The sequence below is a fragment of the Xylocopa sonorina genome, chromosome 1 (genome assembly GCF_050948175.1).
Source record: "Xylocopa sonorina isolate GNS202 chromosome 1, iyXylSono1_principal, whole genome shotgun sequence".
Lineage (NCBI taxonomy): Eukaryota > Metazoa > Arthropoda > Insecta > Hymenoptera > Apidae > Xylocopa > Xylocopa sonorina.
The window spans coordinates 18279949-18300550 of NC_135193.1; the positions used below are offsets into that span (position 1 = coordinate 18279949).

Below are 20602 nucleotides of genomic sequence, written 5' to 3' on the forward strand. Positions count from 1 at the left end.
TCCCGATTCGTTTCCGTCGTTGACAACGATACGTCCATGGGATGTGTGTGATATCAGGTCATGGATATGGATGGGCCACACGAATTCTCTCTTGTTTTTTTCTTTTTTTTTTTTGTAAACACGTGTCCATAATTTATTATCAATTGTGTACTCCATACAGTGACCTGCACAAGTAGTGGCACGCTCGCGTTGCACACACCCACACATGCATACGTCCAACAAAAAAAATATACATACGCCCAGATCGCGTATATTTATATACGCATACAGGGAAACACGTTTACCAGTGTACGCGTATACCACACGCACGCGTATGTAGCATATATACACATATTTGTATTCTTTTTGTCTCGTTTGTTTTTTTTTTTCTTTTATACATATATAATGTATTTCCGTCGGTGTCTCTCGTATATAACTATTCATTCGGGGAGGAATTTTCGTTCGTCGTTTCTTTTCTTTTCTGTTTTTTTCTTTTTTTTTTTTTACTTTTTTTTCAAAATATATCTTCTTCGTCGCTATCTATAGACAAGAACGGTGGAAACGATCGTACTCCATATCTTAAAACTTATTTCCCTCTTTGCTATGCGTAATTCATTGTTTCCTGTGCGTCATTATACGATTTTCTTCCCTTCTTCCCCGTTAAAGAATTAACGATAATACAACTATACCGATGCGCGGTGTTGTGAGTGTAATAACCGTTCGGTAAATCGTTGGAGGAAACGAGAGCGATGTCAGGAAGTCGCAAAATTTTCCGTTCCATTTCGTTCCGGCTGGATAACGGCGATTCAATTAAGGATATCGTTGGTCGTTCCTCTTAACGTATAACGAACCGTTCGCGTGTCTTTCCGTACTCGAATTAAACCTGAACAAGGATGCAAATTCAAAAGCTATCGTTCTCTCGATTGGCAGATGAAAGAAAGACGTTATTCGGACTGACTTCGATCGCTCGCACAACCGCTGCTATTCACTATCTCGTACCATCTCTCGGCCCCGGTATCACAATGATTCAACGTATTGACTATTTTACAGATAACCATTTTCTCTTTTCTTCCGTTTTAAATTGTCTAAAGGTTTGCGCGCTAACGCACATCTATTTCTCCTCTTCAACGTTTACACGATTCGTTTCGTTCGTTCGTTTCGCGTTGAGGTTCGATCTAATAATAAACAGTATCGTGGTATCGTTTTTTGAATTGTTCGTATCATGCATATGCAACCACAGATGAGCTTCAGTTTATCTCTGTCCTCTCAAAATGCTCTCTCTCTCTCTCTCTCGCTCTATCTCTCTCTCTCTCTCTCTCTCTCTCTCTCGCTCTCTCCCTCTCGCTCTCTCATGGACGGCGATAAAAAACGTAGCGCTTTTGTTAATGATTATTACAACATGCGAGGAACGCTAAATCCTGAGTGTCTAAAAACTTGTCACAATATTGCGCGCATTATACAGTCCTGTCGTTCTTTTCTTTAATCTTGATAATTGCTGCTTTTAATCTTTTCAATCTGGAGCCTGGCCTGGATGCGATATATACTCGTAAAAAAGAAGTTTCTCGCGGGAGGAAAAAAGAAACGACAAGTCGACGTTTCTTAAAAACGTCGGAGCATCGTTAGATCGAGTTTAATTGGATCGATGCAACGACCTTTCCGTAATACCATGATTACAACGTAGAAATGTTCAATCGATCGGTTTAAATAGATGGTCCGCGTTTATTTCCGTGGCCAACGTCTACTTTGAAACGAACGGGCATTTAAACGCAGCAGCGATTCGTTTCATCCTTCGAGGGAAATGTAAATTATGACCCGTATTATGCGCATCCCGTGAACAATACGATCTGCGCGCGGCACAGAAATGAAATCGGTTTCGCCCACACGTCCGATGGAATTCGTGTATACGCGTAATAAGTTAATAACGTACAGATTCGCGCGTGTAACTTCGCAAATTTCACATGCCGAACAATACCATTCGTGGATACCTCGAACTGTAACGGAATCATAAGTTTGTAGCGTCGTATAAATGTTTTGGTAAAATTTGTACAATTGTTCGCTCGTGCGGTGCAATTTTAAACTACGCGTTGAGCTTTCTCCAGATCCGTGAGAATAGATTAGCTAAAACAACACCCCTTAACTTACGAACCCGTCTCATTGCCAAACGGAAAGTGTCAATGGAGCAAGATACGCTGTTTTCGGTTCATCTTAACTTCGTAATACTTCGTTGCGCTTCGAAGAAGGATGCCTGTGCAAATTTATAATCGAAGAATGCTATCAAACCTGATCTGTCCGACGTTCAACCGGTCGTATAAATACAATAACATTATTCTCCTTCCATTTCTTTTTTGTTGTTTACCGTTAAAGAATGTCCAAGTGCATTTTCTACATACGTCAACTACCCGGATTCCTTCGTTAGCCTTCACCGTTTATAATACAGATTATTTTTATCTCAAGGCAAATATGTTTCACTGTTAGAATTAATCGATGGCGCCAAGACATTTATCTACATCTTACACGTATGTAATTACTGTTCAGTTTCACACCGTTCCTACGTATAGGAGAAGCACTTTGTGCGTACACTAAAACATGATACGTACCTACACTCCACCAATCGGATACTCGATAACTAAAATAAAGATTGAACTTTCAAAGTTCGTGCTTGAAATCGTGTAAAATAAATCCTCCTATCGGGAGAGCACGAAGACCGATCGAAGCAATTAATAAACCGTCTTCCCGTTTCGTATTTTCACAACTCCGTGTGCACTATAAATATAACGCGTACTTATCATTAACATACAGTGAAGAATTAAATATCCATTGTGCTATGTCGCGAATACAATTTGCGAGTCGTTATGCTAATCCCTCCGAAAAGGAAAGTCAGGAGCGCAAATGAACACTTAGTGCGATCGTACATGGATGAAAAACAATTGAACGAGAATGTTTCATTCCCGTCGCGTAATCTCCTCGTTGACAATCTCGTACAATCTACGTAATCCGTAAAAGGTACGAGGCAAATATTGTACACGGCGTTACTGCAACGTTCGAATCTGTATAAGCACGAAAAAATAATCCACCGGTTGCTAGTCGCATCCACATATAACATTAAATTTCATTTACAGACGCAATTAGAGCGTTTCTTAAATATATACGTATCCATTTTTTCACGTTTAAATACTAAAGTAGGCCATGGCATTAGTTTCTTAATATATATAAAAGGTCTGACTCTTAATCAAAATTGCACTCGATACGGTACAAACGTTGCGTAGAAATCTAAAGTAATCGATGGAAATGAAATCGCTGCGAGGGCAATCAAATTTTATTTGCACGCGATAAACGCAATAAATCATTTATCGCGCGCTGTACGAATCAAATTATCTAAGAACGAGATAATCTTTCGATTTTCATTGGCTAAATTTAATACTTCGCGTGGTATTCCCTTGAAAATTCGAACACGATAGATGTTTCACATCAGACCTCAATACGTAAGAAAGCCGATAATCTATATAGTAGCGAAGGCAATACTGCCGTACGTTAAATACTTCATTCTTCATTCAGAATATTAATTAATCATTAGGTTTCGAATACCTAATGCATATTTACCGACGAATCAGAAACTCGTTGTTAATTCAAACAATTAATTCTCTCGAACAACACTTATACCACTAAATAGATAAGAAAATCAATGTAACGCACTGTTAAACGGAAGCTGTAATATTTCGACACTTTTTCGAAGGAACGACGAATAGTCGTGAAGTATATATCACATATACGTATATATGACAAAAAGAGAGAAGACATCGTTTAATTTAAATAAAATAAATAAAAGACGCTTGAAGCTATAGTTATTTTTTTTTTCTTTTCTCGTTTACCGCTATTTAAAAAAGGAGCAGAGTCGATATAAGAAACCATTATAGTCATTTCATGACAAGATCTTATTACGTGAAGAAGTAAAAAGATATCTATAGAATTATGCATTGTGCAATAAAAAACGCTCAATTCCATAGTGTTTTGTCGATGGTAAAAAATTGATGTGTACACGCGTATCGAGACGTGGTCTCGTATTATCGTGATGATGAACAGTCAATATCTCCGACAGATATTTCGATCTTTTAAATCTTAAACTGATGCTGAATTGATTTTTTCCTTTTTTTTTTGTTTTTTTTCTAAGTCTAGTTGCGTTTCGGAGATGCGTAACATAATTGTTTTCCTTTCGTTTTCCTTATCGTTAATATTTTGTACACTTATTTTACAGGGGTGGGATCGATGCTCGTTAATACTACGAAACTCATATACGAATAGAAAAAAAAAAGGAATTATTTACGAGTCATATGTACCTATATACGGTGGAGGACAGAAGACCCACGTTTTCACTCTTTTTCTTTTGTTTTTTGGCAGGTGTGTCTCACTTTTTACGAAAAAAAGTGACCCTTCACAAAGGTAGTGCGTAACCATCACGCAGTCCCTAATACTTACTCGATACTTTCGAGCTTTATAAAAGATTACATTTCCCCGAACGTCTTCGTTTCCTCCGATTCTTTTCCAACTCGGCTGGAGGTTGATTTCTGATAATACGAACGACCTAGAGAAAAATTATTCAAGCCTCTTAGCTACATCCAACCCACATGCAACTACGCGATAATGTCTCTCTGATTTTCATTTTTTTTTTTGTGATCCCCTACCTCGTGGAATGCTGCGTCCACATTTAGTGGCGGATCTTTAGCAGAGGTTTCGATATAAGGTATACCCAACTGGTGAGCCAACTCCCTTCCCTGCTCCTCTGTAACTTTTCTCAAATGTACCAAATCAACTTTGTTAGCTACCAAGAGCATAGGGTATACGTCTCTATCCTTCACCCTAAGTATTTGGGTATAAAAATTCATGATATTCTCATAAGATTGTTTATCAGTCACAGAGTATACTAATAGAAACCCATCACCCTTGCGCATGTATTGTTCGCGCATGGCACTGAATTCTTCTTGACCAGCTGTATCTAACACTGTTAGGTACACAAACAAACCTTTGTACACACAAGGATACATTGTGGAACTAACATAAGGCGCCAAGCATAATCCAAAAGTAGCGTACAGCAGAGTCCAAATGCGACAAAGCAAACTAAGTGTAACTACTAACAAACTTACTTACCGTCTAGGACGCACCATTGTTTGTCTACCTCTGTATGTTGAATGTAACTGTCCTCGATGGTAGGATCATAGTCAGCGACGAACAATTTTTGAAAGAACTGTATGGTAAGCGCGCTCTTTCCAACGCCTCCATCTCCAACCACGACCAGCTTGAAGGTCATAAGGTTGTCATTATTGGGAGGTCGTGTCATACCGCCTCTTGCTCTCCCACCCCCTCCCCCACTGCTTTGCCTTCTTCTGCCTATCCTGTCAACTCTTCTAATGTATTTTTAGCAGCGCGTCTGCTCGTGAATCGTCTAGTTTCACACTCTAGCCAAAGTGCCCTGAAAGGGTTAACTTAAATTAGATCGATGGAATTACCACCGTGTTGCTTTCAATTCTCTCGCAATATTTTTAATATCACAGTGTTGTTTACATGAACACGAGAGCTAGGAGAACTATCGTAACAGCGTCGCGATGTAACGGGTGTGTCAATTGCACTTAATAGGACGAAATTAGATGAGAAGTGGTCAACGTTTTACTAGGGGTTGCCCGACTGTGTCACGATAGTTGGACCGCGTCGAAACGATCTATTTTCGTATGGAATAAAAAACTACTCACCTTACATGATCTGCCACTCCTGTTTCACGTTCTTCCAGCTGTCAGTCTGGGCCACTGTGCGCAACATTCGCATCTGTGTAGAAAGTATGTTTGTGTAAGCTTCAACGTAGTGTCGTATACAATAGATCTTGTATACTTTTATGACCATGCGCGCAAACATAACTCTAGGGGTATATCTTGCAGTCATCACATGTATCGCAATGATACCAACAACAAGAAATCCGGCATAATATATGAATGAAAACGTAACGCTGGAATCCAACGCTGTTTACATTTGTAAAACGTACAAATCTTGTGGCCTGACGCAACTCACTTGAGGATACTTTTCTCTCACACTGATAGATAACAAATTTAAATAAAACAAAATGATTTTACGATTGGCAATCCACTTTACTGTCTCGCGTACTACTTCATTCTTTACCGCCTTATTTATATATATGCGTAAAACGTGAACAATACACGTGTAATTTGTACAAAGTATATCAGTGGACTGTTTTATATTTATACTGTTATTGTAATAATTAAAGATTTAGAAAAACCATACACACGCGATATTTTATTCTACGATGTTGTCTACTTGATACATGTCGTACATAACCACACATCAATAATAAACATTACGTTGATTAAGTGCTTTCGTGGGCTCGTTTTAGCATTATTAGTCTTCGTAAGTTTATAACACTATTACCTATCGTTTGCAGTATTGCTTTAAGTTCAATAAAGCTGGCTAATGATTCTTATATATTTGCACATCTTAACCGGTCACTCGATAACTTCGAGGTTATGTTCATAACCCTAAATGCTTGTAAACAATCGCGATTAAACTCGTTATAGTAAATAGATAAAAAAAGAAATGGATCATATTCAAAGTGAATGTAATTGACGATATTACTTTTGTATTTTTAGTTATTATTTAACTTGGAAATCGGATCACAATGGACGCAGATTTATATGACGAGTTTGGCAATTATATCGGACCCGATTTGGCGTCTGACAGCGAAGATGAAAATGAATATGGAAATGCAGGAGACGATGCGGAAGATAGAGAACGTTCGGATGAAGAGATGGAAGAAGATAAAGACGAATCCAGAGAACAATCGGAGCAAGGAAATTCGATGGCAGTCGTATTGCACGAGGACAAAAGATATTACCCGAGTGCTTTAGAAGTTTATGGGCCAGAGGTAAGTTTTAGATGATAATTGGTGTTCTCATTATTAATTTCAATATATTTAATTAGAATAAATTATAGGTCGAAACATTGGTGCAAGAAGAAGATGCTCAACCACTAGATAAACCGTTAATAGCACCGACAAGAAAGCCAAAGTTTCAAATAAAACAACAGCAACTACCAGAGACCACCTATAGTATAGAATTTCTAGCAGATATGATGGACGCGCCTCATCTTATACGTAACGTTGTCCTACTTGGTCACTTACACCATGGTAAAACTACGTTGGTCGATTGTCTAGTGAGGCAGACACATCCCTATCTACACAGTGTAACAGATGAAAAACCCTTGAGGTACACTAATTGCTTTCAAGAATACTTGGAAACCATCAACCTCCAACAATTATAAAAAAAAAAAACGTTCATTTATGTTCCTAGGTATACGGACACGTTATTTACAGAGCAACAGCGAGGGGTATCGACGAAAGCGACACCCGTGACGCTATTGCTGCAAGATGTGAAATCGAAATCCTATCTTTTAAATATATTCGATACTCCTGGTCACGTAAACTTTTCCGACGAGGCGACAGCGGCGATACGTCTGTCCGATGGAGCGGTGCTGATCGTCGATGCCGCCGAGGGCGTCATGTTAAATACAGAACGTTTGCTAAAGCACGCTCTCCAAGAAAAGCTCGCGTTAACAGTTTGTATAAATAAGATAGACAGACTGATTCTGGAATTAAAACTACCACCCTTAGACGCGTACTATAAACTGAGACATATCATCGAAGAGATTAATGGTCTAATAGCTTTGTATTCCGACTCGGAAAATTCGTCTTTCGTATCACCAGCGATCGGAAACGTGTGCTTCGCGAGTTCCGAGTACAACGTCTGTTTCACCCTGAAATCGTTCGCGGCGTTGTACGCCAAAACCCACCTCAATCTTAACGCGAATGAGTTCGCGAAGCGATTATGGGGTGACATATACTTCAACTCGAAAACGCGGAAGTTCACCAAGAAACCACCGCACAATACCGCACAGCGTAGCTTTATCGAGTTCATTCTAGAGCCGTTGTACAAGATATTCGCACAAGTTGTTGGCGACGTCGACACGACTCTGCCCGATGGTTAGTTAGTCCACTATAGATTCGAACGAGAGTGTACCATTAGCCGCGACGTAATTCTATCACTTAATTCCACAGTACTCGATGAATTAGGCATAAGATTAACATCCGAGGAAATGAAAATGAACATTAGACCCCTATTGAGATTGGTATGCACGCGGTTCTTGGGGGATATGTGCGGATTAGTCGACATGTGCGTGACCCACGTTCCCAGCCCTCAAGCGCACGCACCAGTCAAGGTTCAACACGTGTACACGGGTCCGATGGACTCGTCTCTCGCGCAGGATATGATCAATTGCGACCCTGACGTTAGTACCGGCGAACTATTAACACTGTAACGAACCTCGTGTCGTCTAACGTAGCTCTTTAACGGGGTAACGATGTTTACAGGGAAGGCTAATGATTCACAGCACGAAAATGTACCCTACCGAGGACTGTACCCTGTTCGTAGTCCTCGGGAGAGTAATGTCGGGCACACTAGAAGCGGGGCAACGCGTACGAGTATTAGGCGAGGCTTACTCGCGTACAGACGAAGAGGACTCTCGCGTTTTAACCGTGGGAAGACTGTGGATAAGCGAGGCGCGCTATTCGATCGAGCTGAACAGAGTCCCCGCGGGCAATTGGGTACTTATCGAGGGCATAGACAGGCCGATCGTGAAGACCAGCACGATCACCGACCTCAACAATTCGGACGATCTACACATCTTCCGACCGTTGAAGTTCAACACGCAGAGCGTGATCAAGATCGCGGTCGAGCCAGTGAACCCGTCGGAACTGCCAAAAATGTTGGATGGCCTGAGGAAGGTGAACAAAAGCTACCCCCTGCTGGGCACTAGGGTCGAGGAGAGCGGCGAGCACGTGGTCCTGGGCACCGGTGAATTGTACTTGGACTGCGCGATGCACGACTTGCGTCGCATGTATTCAGAGATCGATATAAAGGTGGCGGATCCTGTGGTGGCCTTCGCGGAGACGGTGGTCGAGACGAGTTCTCTCAAGTGTTTCGCGGAGACGCCGAACAAACGGAACAAATTGACGATGATCGCCGAGCCGCTCGAGAGAGGCCTCGCGGAGGACATCGAGGCGGAGCACGTTAAAATCACGTGGAACAAGTACGTATCGCGAGAAGCTCGCGTCCTCATTGTACGCGACGCGGTGTGTTTGAATTTACAGGAAACGGCTAGGGGAGTTCTTTCAAACGAAGTACGACTGGGACTTACTGGCAGCGCGCAGTATATGGGCGTTCGGTCCAGACGCCACTGGGCCCAATATTCTGGTCGACGACACCTTACCATCGGAGGTGGACAAGACTTTATTGAACAGCGCTCGCGATGCCATCATTCAAGGCTTCCAATGGGGCACTAGGGAGGGTCCGCTTTGCGAGGAACCGATTAGGAACGTGAAGTTCAAAATTCTGGATGCTGTGATCGCGCAGGAGCCTCTTCATCGAGGAGGTACGCGACGTCGAATGTTCCTCTCTTTCGTTTGGGATAAAATTAATTCTCTTTCATTGTTACAGGCGGCCAAATAATCCCGACCGCCAGAAGGGTAGCCTACTCTGCCTTTCTCATGGCAACGCCCAGATTAATGGAACCCTACTTGTTCGTCGAGGTTCAAGCGCCTGCGGACTGTGTGTCAGCGGTTTACACCGTGCTGGCTAAACGAAGGGGTCACGTGACCCAAGACGCTCCCGTTCCCGGAAGTCCCTTATACACCATCAAGGCGTTCATACCAGCGATCGATAGCTTCGGTTTCGAGACCGACTTGCGAACCCACACGCAAGGCCAGGCGTTCTGTTTGTCCGTGTTTCATCACTGGCAAATCGTACCTGGCGATCCCCTCGACAAGAGTATCACGATCAGACCGCTCGAGCCGCAGCCAGCCACGCACTTGGCGAGGGAATTTATGCTGAAGACGAGGAGGCGGAAGGGACTTTCGGAGGATGTGTCCATCAACAAATTCTTCGACGATCCTATGTTGCTCGAATTGGCCAGACAGGACGTTCTACTGAATTATCCGTTATAAATAATTACTGCAGCGACTTTATTTAGAATCCTAGTGTCAAGACTTATCATTAAAGAATTAATTTTCTATTAAAGTTTGCTAATTTATTTACACTCTGTTCCCCTCTTCAACGATTCCGCTTTCCAGATTCTCTTCCATTCACAAAACCTATTCAGATCGAATTATAAATTAACGAGGAACGCTTCCCTAAAGAATCTTCCATGCTACATTGTCCGACAACGAAGAGCTGAAGCAGATTTTCCAAATAAACAGAGACTCCTTTCGTAGATAATGCCACCGAGGAACGTGGAGCATACTGCGAAAGACTCGGCTCGAAAGTGGAGCGCAGCGTATGGATAACTTCGTGTACGTAGCTTCCTATCTACCGTCGAACAATTTACCATTCGCGAGTATCTACAGTACACAGAAGCAACAGGCTCGTCTAAACTGGAACACGTAGCATCAACATTGGCACTTACGAAATCAATAGAACGACTCGATCTAGAAGACGCTCGGACATTAGAGGCGCTCTCGTGTGGACGCCATTACTAAAATATTCGAATGTTCGCGAAACAATCCGATTCCAGTGAAATAAATGAAAGATCGTGATCAAAGAATTCGTAAAAGGGGATTAACAAAGGAACGCGTAGCGTTCGAGGGAGACTCGAGACGGAAACATATACCTATCAAAGACGGGCAGCGCGCGCAGTTGGGGGCACGGCCGTAACTGCGCACAGTCGAATGGGTGGTCGAAGTGAGCGGAGCCTGGCGCCATTTTCCCGGTTGTAGCCTCGCCCATAAGCCCGCCCATGAGACCCGATCGACCAGAGAGAGAGTCGTACTGCCTCGATGGACGCGAAACCGGGTGCGCTCGGCGACTGTCTCTTTTCAAGGCGATGTCGCCACGAAACGAGCTGCCTCGTCGCTGCCGATCGATCGGATGACTTCTCGTACCGTGCAGAGATGTGAAGTTGACTAGCGGAACGGCACAGGGGTGAAAGGGGTACTCGCGTGATGCGACCGCGACCATCCGAGACGCTGCGACGTTCCTTGAATTGTCTGAGATCGATAATGAGAACGCGTGTCTTCCGATCCTACGAAACGTCGCAGTGGATGGACGTACGAGGACCTGCAATCGGATCCTTTTCGCTAATCGACTTCTTGAACTCGAGTTCAATGATTTCTCGCAGAAGCGCGTCTCGTAGAAGTAATTGCGATTCTTTGTCGGTTGATCTTCACGTTGAAATCGAGCGATACGCACTACGTTTCTCACGTTCTAGTGAACCTTTGGTAGAAGCGATGGAACGGATACAAAAGCTGAGAAAGGTTTCGACTTATCGCGGCAATAATGCTCATATTTGCAGTAGATATGTACTCGACGACGTGAGTGATTATTCTGATAACAGAAGTCTATATTATTGAACAAAAGCAACGTTCTCGTGGCGACGAACTACCGATCGAGTTGACGCCGCGCTCAACTTCGAGCCGAAGAAGCGTCCGATAATTGTGGCATCGATGGTGGAAACTGTCGAAGGATCGTATGAGAGTCGAGTGGTGCGGCTAATTGGAATTAACCGGTTACCACTGCTATGAGTTGAAAAATTTGAATTTACAATCTACGCGACGCGTGATGTACTTAGTCCCGAGCTACTCCGTTCAAGGCGGACGATGCGGCTGTACACGCGCAGTTATCGTCGTAACTACATAAACCAGCAACACGTTTACGATTACGCAGCGCACGACTATCTCGTTTCTTCGACACGCAGTCACGAAGTTACGAAACTAGAGGATCGAACGCGTTTATAATAAGCAGCTCCGCCGCTGTTGCCCCATATTTACTCGCACGCAGTGTCACCGTTATACCCCTGTGCATTTATGCGCGGTCCGTCGATATACTTTTATTGCGCCATCGCACAAGTCGCCGCTCGTACATAACTGGTCGAACGCAGCTTTTTGCGACGCTCTCTGCGCTCCGACTGCACTCGATGCATCTGATAATTAGAGCGACATGGAAAGGTATTGTATGGTCAGATGACGTTCGGGTATCGGTCCAACGAGTTCCTCGCGCTGATTAACCGCCGCGCACGATGCCTACCGCCCGTTCTACGTCGCATTTCAATCGGAAAACGCGTTCGTTCCGCTCGACCTAAGCATCCTAATCTTCGGGTTCGCCAGCAGACGAAGAGCCATCTTTGTAGACGCGCTCGCGCTAGGCTCCGGCAGGTGAAGAAAATGTTGTTTTCGCAAAGGTCGGATGCGATAGGCGAGGGAGAAAGGAAAGTAGCGGGAAAAGAACCGTTGCTGTTCCGTGACGCTGAATGCAAACAGGTCGATCCGCGGTCCGTCATTCGCGATCGATCATTCCGTCGATCGGAAGATTCGAATCGACTCGCGTCCGTCTACGAGTCTCTCGTTAAGAGGAGCGTCGGATCGATCGACATCGAGTCCGATCGATGGCTCGATCGTTGGGTGAGACGATCGAGGGGGTGGAACAGGTGAGAGACTAAAAGGGACGCCGTAGGCGGGGGAGCCGCGCGGGGAAAGGAAAGGGTCGGAATCGCGGAAAAGGACCAAGTCCGGAAAGGAAACGGGCTGGCTCGTCGACGCTCGCCGACGCTCGGCGTCGCTCGTGTGGCTCCGTCGCAGCGAGGCGGGGTTTAGGCGGGGTCGATACGAGCAGAGCCCGTGTCTTCTCATCGTTTCCGTGCAGCGTCGTTCTAATCGCACCGTATCGAAAAGTGGCAACGGCTACCGCCGCAGTTCGGCGCCACCGCTGCACACACTTGCTCTCTCGTTGGCCTCCGCCGCCGCCGCTGCCACCGCCGCCGCCGTCGCCGTCGCCGTCGCCGCCACCGGCGGCACTCTGATATCATCGTGCATCGTCGCACTCGTTCGAGAGTCGATCGAGTGCACCAAATCGAGTAGTGGCCAAGAGAGAGCGGTTACGTTACGTCGAGCCGCGAGCCGAGACCCCGTGAGCCCTCGTGTAGAGGAGGGGGGCCGACGCGGAGGGGAACATTGAGCAACAGAGACGGAGAAAAAGCCAACGCGTGTGGGTGGGGGGCAGAGGAGGGAGAGATTGAAAGGAAGAGAAGGAAAGAGCAACACGCGCGAGAGCGCGGGCGCCTGTCGGCTCACCGGTCGATCGACAACCACGTCGTTGACGGCGCCAACAACCACAACGTCGACGACGACGACGACGACGACGACGACGACGAGGACGAGGACGAGGACGACGACGAGGACGACGACGACGACCAGGAAGAACGTAATGTACGAGGATAATAACGACAAACAATTTTGCTTCTCTTCTCTCGATCGGACCGGGAGGGACAAACGCGTAGGAAAAACGATCGAACGAACAAGTAAAGCGTAGTAAAGAAGAAAGGGTAAACAGATAAACGGAAGAGGGCGAAAGAGAAAGGAAGGTAGGGAGAGAGGAAGGGAGGAAGGAAGGAGGGAAGGAAGGACGGAAGGAAGGAAGGAAGGAAGGAAGGAAGGAAGGAAGGAAGGAAGGAAGGAAGGAAGGAAGGAAGGAAGGAAGGAAGAAAGGAAGGAAGGAAGGAAGGAAGGAAGGAAGTAGAGAGGAAGGAAGGAAGGAAGGTAGGAAAGGGAAGGGAAGAAGAGAGAGAGAGAGAGAGAGAGAGAATCGGGTCGAAATCGTCGGACATGTGCGCGGCGCTGTGCTCGCAGGCAGTAGGGACGTGATGGTACGTAGCTCGCGGCGTGCGAGTTATCAGGATTGCTCGCGGTCACGGGTTCGTGACGACAGTGGTGAGGAGTGCGACGGCGTGAGCGACGACAACGAGCGCGCTATCACGAGAGAGAGCTTCGGGGCGCCGCACGCCGACGGACGGAGCGGCGTTGCCACCTCTCTTCGGCCGCTGCACCGCGAGAAGCGATACGGCAACCAAGAACACCGTCGTTGCCACGTCCGCTGCTACGTTCCGCTGGCAGCCGGGACGGCAGCTCGCTGGCCACGGCGACCATCTCTCTCGCTACGCTGGTAAGCACCTACACGTAAACCTCTCTTATACCGCCCTGAAACGTGTGTGGTAGTCGCGTGAATCGACCAACAAGCCCGCTCGGTACCTACTTACGCTCGGTGTACTCGCGATCCTCTGCCGAAGATAGGACCGCTTGCCCGCCGCGATGCCGATGCTACCCGCGAGATCCTGTTGCCTCGAATAGTTACCGTGCTCTCTCGGACCGGTATACGTCGACGTTCGAGCAAAAACGCTCGAACCACCGATGTTACCGTGGCAACGCTCCTATCGACGACTGCTTACCCTCGCGAATCTTTATTGCCGCTCTCTCTCTCTCTCGCTCTCTCCCTCACTCTCTCCCTCTATCTATCTATCTATCTATATATATATATATATATGTACGTATACACGTACATCTCTTTTTTTCGTTTCTCTTTTGTATTTTCCCGTTTGTTTTTCCGCGCGTCTCGCCTCCTCGCGATCGAATTTATTCTCTCCGGTAACGTATCTGTCACGGCCTCGCGTTCGTCGCATGCGAACAAGACGTGACCGGCATCGCGAACACGGTCCGCGTTCGTCCAATGAAAAATTTAGATCGTGACTCCCTCGAGAATTATGTCGAGCTCGAGAAACCGCGACCTACGCGGCGAACGAATTCGGTCTACCAGGACTTGGCGCCAGACCTTTCTCAAGTTCCAACGCGGAGGCCCTTCTACTCGTCCTTTCTCTTTCCTCATTCTCTCTCTCCTGTACTCTCTGTCATTCCCCTTTTTCGTCGATTCTTCATTACTCCTGCCAATTCCGCGACCCCACCTTCTCTCTCCCTCCCTTTCTATCTCTCTCTCTCTCTCTCTCTCTCTCTCTCTCTCTCTCTCGTTCGTTCGTTCTCTCATGCTTTCTGGTTTTTTCTCTTTCTCGACCTTGGCGGATCATTCACAGACCGAAATCGCTCGAAGACGATTAGTCGACTATGTGTGTCGTTGGCAACGCAGGTGGTCGGACGTTTCCTACTTTCCTCGAGTTCGTTAGCCATGCGCAGTGACACTTGACCTCTGTTGTTATCGCGCGGGAGATCTGCTCGCGCGAGCTCTAAAAACCTAGTTTTTCCAGGCCGATGTGGTCGCGTGACTGGCTGGTTTCACTGTCAAGTACCTTTCACGTGAGGACTCTGTTGTTCGTCGCGCGCGCGCGCGCGCGCGAGCGCACGATGAACGCCCGGATGAACGTGTGTAACGCGGTTATCGGTGATCGGCCGATCAGCAAATTTTCCTTAACCTCCCGGCACCGATAACGCTGGTCCAAAGGTTCGCAGGAAGCGGCCGTTTTCATTTGCGACCACTTAACGACCGCTCGCGAAGAGCAACCTGCTATTAGAACGTTTTGCCGCGCTCGCGTACGAGCTGCGAGCGAGCGTAGCCCGCGCCAAACCAGATTCGCTTGCGCGATACAAACTGCATAAATGCTCGTCTGTGTTCGTCGCGATAAACACTGCGTATACGCGTATCCGTTGCCTGAAAATATTATCGAATGTTCGTCGATAGATAGAAAAGACAGAGAGGGAGAGAGAGAGAGAGAGAGAGAGAGAGAGAGAGAGAGGAAGGGGATAGAAACCATCCCCTTTAAGAGATAGACCTTAAAGTCCCAGCGTAACTCGTTTCTGCCCCCTCCCTCCCCCTCCCCCCTACCTTTAGATTTCACGAGATATTTCATTATTCTAAATATATCGGCGGCATGCACGAGTCCCGCGTAAATGGAAATCGCCGCTTCGAATGTATCCTAACGCGATTACGCGCGTGTGTTTCCTCCCTTCGGACTGGTGTGCGCGACCGGACTGTCTGCATTTCGAAATCCTCTGGACGTTATTAGAATGCGCATCGATATCGCAGTTGTTGGTATTAACGCGTGCGTTACGCGATTTAATTTTAGATAAGCCAGAGATTGCCGATCACCGACGTTCCACCTCTCTCTCTCTCTCTCTCTCTCTCTCTCTCTCTCTCTCTCTCTCTCTAACTCTCTCTCTTTCTGTCGAGTGCGACGAACCGCAACGACACGTGTAAATTTTATATACGAGAGGTAGAAAAAATGCAGGAACGACGTCGATCTCGACGCGCGCGAACGGCGACGAAAATATGTCACGTAGCCAGATTAAAAAGGCGTCTCGGATCGGCGCTGTTTGGTCTCGCGGATTAACAATCGGATGGCACAGCTGTTTCAGAACCGAGTAGCGACATGGAGGCGAAGGAGAGGAAGAAGCCGCTGGTTAAAGACTTGAACGAACATATCGTCTGCCCTCTCTGCAGAGGCTACCTCATAGACGCAACGACCCTCGTGGAATGCCTGCATTCTTGTTAGTAACTACTTATTTCAACCAATCGGAATTCTAGTCTCGTTGTTCGCGGCGATCGATCGGCGAGCAATGTTCGCCGGTCCAACTTGCATGTCATCGGGTTATTATCATTCATTTGCAATGGAAAAATGTACAGGGCGTACTAAATTTGTCGATGTCGGTCGGTAGCGATGCAAAATAACGCGTACGTATCGGTGCCGTACCTCGAACGGCCGTATCTACTTCGCGTGCGTGAAATAGTCCATACGTTCTCGTCTCTGCCCCTCTGGCAGGGTGGCTAAATTCGAGGAGGGTGACTAACCGCTCCGGTCTCTGTCCCGTGTGCACGTTCTAACATTCTCTCGTAGCCGGGCAGAGATTTTGCAAACGCTAACGGGTATTACGTTCGCGGTAAAACGATCGTAACGAAACGCTTGAGGAGAGAAGAAAAAAAAACAGATGTAGAAAAGAAATAGGAAAGGAACACGCATCGAGCGTAAAGTACAAGGTGGACGACGCTTAGTTTGCAGAGGTTGCATAGTCAGGCGGCTGAGCAGCGGTGCCAGAGCGTGTCCCGTATGCAATGTCGCAACATCTCCGCCACTCTTGCTGGACGTGAAGCTACAACAACTGGTATATCTACTGGTACCGGGCCTCTTCCGGTCGGAGCTTGAACGAAGGCGTCACTTCCGGCTGGTCAATCCACAATGCCCCCCTTTGGCGTTGCCCTTGAGCGCCCTGGAGTTAACCTTGGACGATTTGGTCAGCCTGAGTTTGTGCGAGCTCGACGAGCCGGAAGACGAGTCGCGTGGTCACGAACCGGAAAACCGTGCCGGGTCGCAACATCGGACGAGCGCCGATCAAACGCAACAGGAGGACGCGATCCGGGTTAGAAATACGCGATATCTCAAGTGCCCGGCAGGGGTGACGGTGCGGCACCTGGTGCGGTTGCTGATGCTGAAGAGAGGATGGGAAGAGGCGAACTCGCACCCGATGAACGTCAACAAGATCGAGATTCTGTACGAGTGCAACGAGCCTGGACAGGATGGGAGCCGTACGACGGTACTGGATCATTCCTGGACCCTGTTGGACCTTGCGCGCATATTCGGCTGGAAAGGAGTGAGTTTCCTTCCCTATCATTTACCCCTTCTACTCTATAATTTACTAGCCCCGCGATTTGTTTTTCTCTCTTCTGCCGATTTTACCGGGTAACTCGCACGATACTCGTACGGGATAGGTCGATCCTCGTTTCACCTAGCGGTAGTCTTAATTATTTCCCATCGCATGAGTCGCGTTTTCCACAGAACTCTCGTGACGATGCAAAATACCATAGGAGAAGTGATAATTTTGACGTTTCAGGAAGCGCCGATGAAGTTGTTCTATCGCGTGGTGCGCAAGGAGGACGCCGCCGCCGCCGCCGCCGCCTCTACCTCCGGAGCGAGTCCCTGCGACGACGAACGCCGCGCCGAGGATACAACCGGTGTGGAAAATATTCAAAGGCCGCCGACGCCACCGCTGAGTCCGAAGCCCGCCCAAGAATGCGAAGTCGAGGCTCGTAGGATTTTAGAAAGTAGCACCGAGCCGCTTCGGTCTTTAGAGACCAACTTGGAACGCGACAAAGAGCCGAAGGCAAAGAAACCCCGATGCGAGGTGACTCCCGTCATGAGAACACCCGATCTCGTCCCGATACAGACCAGCCAGGCACCGGAGAGTTCGAAGACGAAAGAGCTGGCACGGCTCGAGCACCGCAAGCACAGGAAACGGCGTAGCAAACGCGTGATAGCCGAGATCACGACCACGCCGCGGGAGGATTTACTCAAGTTGAAGTTTCGGTTGACCCCGTGCCCGCCAAGGATCACGTCGAGCACTGGTAGCGGCCAGACGAAAGAGAAATTGCTGCAGATGAGGGCCGTCAGAAGGGAGAAGATCAAAGCCACGACTATAGGACAGCAGCGGGCGACAGGCGCGTTGGCTCGAGAGGAAGGCGCCGGTACCAAGGAGACCATCGGCGAAACGGAGGAAACAATAGAGGAGATAATAGACAGTATACCGGACGAGGTCGTCAGAATCGCGCAAAATATAACTACTCCCCAGACAGAAGAAGCGTCCGCTACGGCGGAAAGAGTTCCGGATCAGAGAAACGCGGCCCCGACTAGCAGATCGTCGGCTAAAAAAGAAGAAACCGAACCAGAGACCGCGAAGCAGCCGGAGCAAACTGAACCGGAACGGCCAAAGAAGGACGAGGAAATCCTCCGGCGATTAGGGCTGGTAGCTGTGAACGAGGCCAGCGATAACTTCCGGGACAAGGCGAAACAGCGCGGTCAAAACAGCGGCGAGAAGATCGACAATACGGAGCGAGAGAAGCTCGAGAAGCAGTTGCGCGAGAGTAAAGCGAATCGTATGAGAAGTCTGTTGGCCGAGAAACAGATGCGCGACGCGTTGAAGATAATGTCGAAAACGAAAGAGGAACAACCGGCGCCTGTCCAGGTGAACACCTCGCCGAAGAAGAAAGGCCCGCCGCCGTTGGCGCCATTGCGCGTCGCGAAGCCTTCCGGTTTCGCTACGTCAAGCGCCATTTTGGAGCCGAACAATTCGAAATACGAGATCCCATTGGACCTGAGCAGCGGTGACCCACGACCTCACTGGTCGGCGCCAGCCAGGAGTCCTGGACCCATACACAACAACGTGCTCGATTTATCCGCGAATTTGTCCGCCAACAATTTCTCCTCGTCGTCGTCCTCGTCGTCGTCCTCGTCGTCCTCTTCCTCCTCTTCCTCCTCACCCTCGTCGTCATCCTCCTCCTCGTCCTGTTCCATATCCCCGTTGAATCCACGGCCACCGATCGCCCCGGGAAACTTACTGCGAGGTAAGGCGAAAGACTTGGAACAACGACGAGGTCAAGACTCGAATCTAGTTACACTTTCTGACGCGGCTGTTTCCCTGTTAAGCGGGTGCATCGCCGACAAGGATTCGGTCGATCCGTCGTTACTGAGTACAGCGAACCTCGCCAGCAAGGTGGCACTGCGAATACCGCAGCCCCATCAGAGAATCTCCGGTTTCGGAATGAAAATCAAACCGAACCTAGGCATCAGACACATCCCCAATCCTCAGGCTATGGTCGCCTCGCAGTACAGGAATCAAAGAGTCAGTTACTTCAACACCGCCTCGCAGCAACCACCGTAAACGGGGGATCCTTATCGATCGGAACCAAGTAACACGACAGATTCTGCAGTATCCTCTACTATTCTTTCTTTCTTCTTTTTTTCTTCTTTTTTTTTTTCATTCTATTCTTTCATTACTTCCCACTGTTACTACGTGTAAAAATGCTCCTACGGAAACGAGATTCCTACGTGACCAACCCAAAGGCTGTACGTTACCATATATTTTCCCCCCGCTTCCTATAATGTTTCGTAAAACGTGACGAGTTCCGCGTGGGTGTGAAGACACACGGTACACCCGGTAGCATAAACTAGAACGCCGACTTGGGAAGTGAAAGTGATAGAACGATGGCAACATTTGATACGGTAAGATTAAATGCAACTGATACACTTTTTAGAGTTAACGAACGCGCGTTTCATGGAAAAAGAAAGAATTATTATTTGGGAAAAGGATACACACACACACACACACACACACACATACAGACGAGAAAATTACGGATGTAGTAACAAGTTACCGTGTGTCTCTTGTTCACGAAAGAGAAAGAATGATGGTACCAGTCTGTTGTTACTTAGATATAGTAATCTACGTATGTTTGTAATGCATGTAAGTATGTGTGTCTACGATCAATGATTAAACGCAGATTATATTTCTGTCTAAAGTTGATAGATGAATTTAGAGGAAGAGCCAGCAATTTCGCGGATGACTCCACTGGCAATGGCACAACACCTGACAGAGATATATTAGAAATAATATAACGTGTAGTTAGGGGGGTTGCAAGGAGGACACCGATTGAATGGTTAGAAGTACGGTGGATGGATGACGAATAAGCTTTCTTGTCCCCGTGCGGTGTCTCTCCTTTCTTACAACATTAGAGAACTATATACTTCATAGAGATGCCAAAGAACGCCAGAGAACGTGTGCAATGTATTAGTGCAATTTAATTATCTCGTCTATAATAATAATATTAATAATAATAATAATAATAATAATAATAATAATAATAATAATAATATATTACAAGCGATTTATTGCGGTATAAGGCCAATTTCGTGGTAAAGGGTAGATGCTAGTCGTTGCGGCTAAAGGTAATCTCGAAAGGAAAAAAATAATTAATAA

The 20602-nt window shown here is 47.0% G+C and overlaps 3 protein-coding genes across 4 annotated transcripts; 2 read left to right on the top strand and 1 right to left on the bottom strand.

The window, feature by feature from the left end:
• Positions 1-635: 635 nt before the first annotated feature.
• On the bottom strand, positions 636-5882 carry LOC143432626 (ras-related protein M-Ras). The gene is made up of 4 exons (XM_076909396.1): positions 5721-5882; positions 5122-5443; positions 4659-4975; positions 636-4558 (listed from the first exon to the last, which is right to left on the bottom strand). The coding sequence occupies exons 2-4, from the start codon at positions 5309-5311 to the stop codon at positions 4469-4471; spliced, it is 597 nt and encodes a 198-aa protein (XP_076765511.1). The 5' UTR covers positions 5312-5443; positions 5721-5882; the 3' UTR covers positions 636-4468.
• Positions 5883-6156: 274 nt separating this feature from the next.
• Positions 6157-10106, top strand: LOC143422839 (116 kDa U5 small nuclear ribonucleoprotein component). The gene is made up of 8 exons (XM_076893785.1): positions 6157-6387; positions 6627-6901; positions 6970-7241; positions 7326-8014; positions 8090-8319; positions 8402-9120; positions 9182-9462; positions 9528-10106. The coding sequence occupies exons 2-8, from the start codon at positions 6656-6658 to the stop codon at positions 10031-10033; spliced, it is 2943 nt and encodes a 980-aa protein (XP_076749900.1). The 5' UTR covers positions 6157-6387; positions 6627-6655; the 3' UTR covers positions 10034-10106.
• A 2686-nt stretch (positions 10107-12792) lies between these two features.
• Positions 12793-19898, top strand: LOC143432592 (uncharacterized). 2 transcript variants are annotated; one of them, XM_076909319.1, is made up of 4 exons: positions 12793-13285; positions 16205-16345; positions 16848-17443; positions 17684-19898. In XM_076909319.1, exons 2-4 carry the CDS (start codon positions 16228-16230, stop codon positions 19505-19507), a joined length of 2538 nt encoding a protein of 845 aa, XP_076765434.1. In that variant the 5' UTR covers positions 12793-13285; positions 16205-16227; the 3' UTR covers positions 19508-19898. The 2 variants fall into 2 exon arrangements, with proteins under 2 accessions (XP_076765434.1, XP_076765433.1); XM_076909318.1 differs by lacking the exon at positions 12793-13285 and adding an exon at positions 13593-14018.
• The last annotated feature ends 704 nt before the right edge of the window (positions 19899-20602 follow it).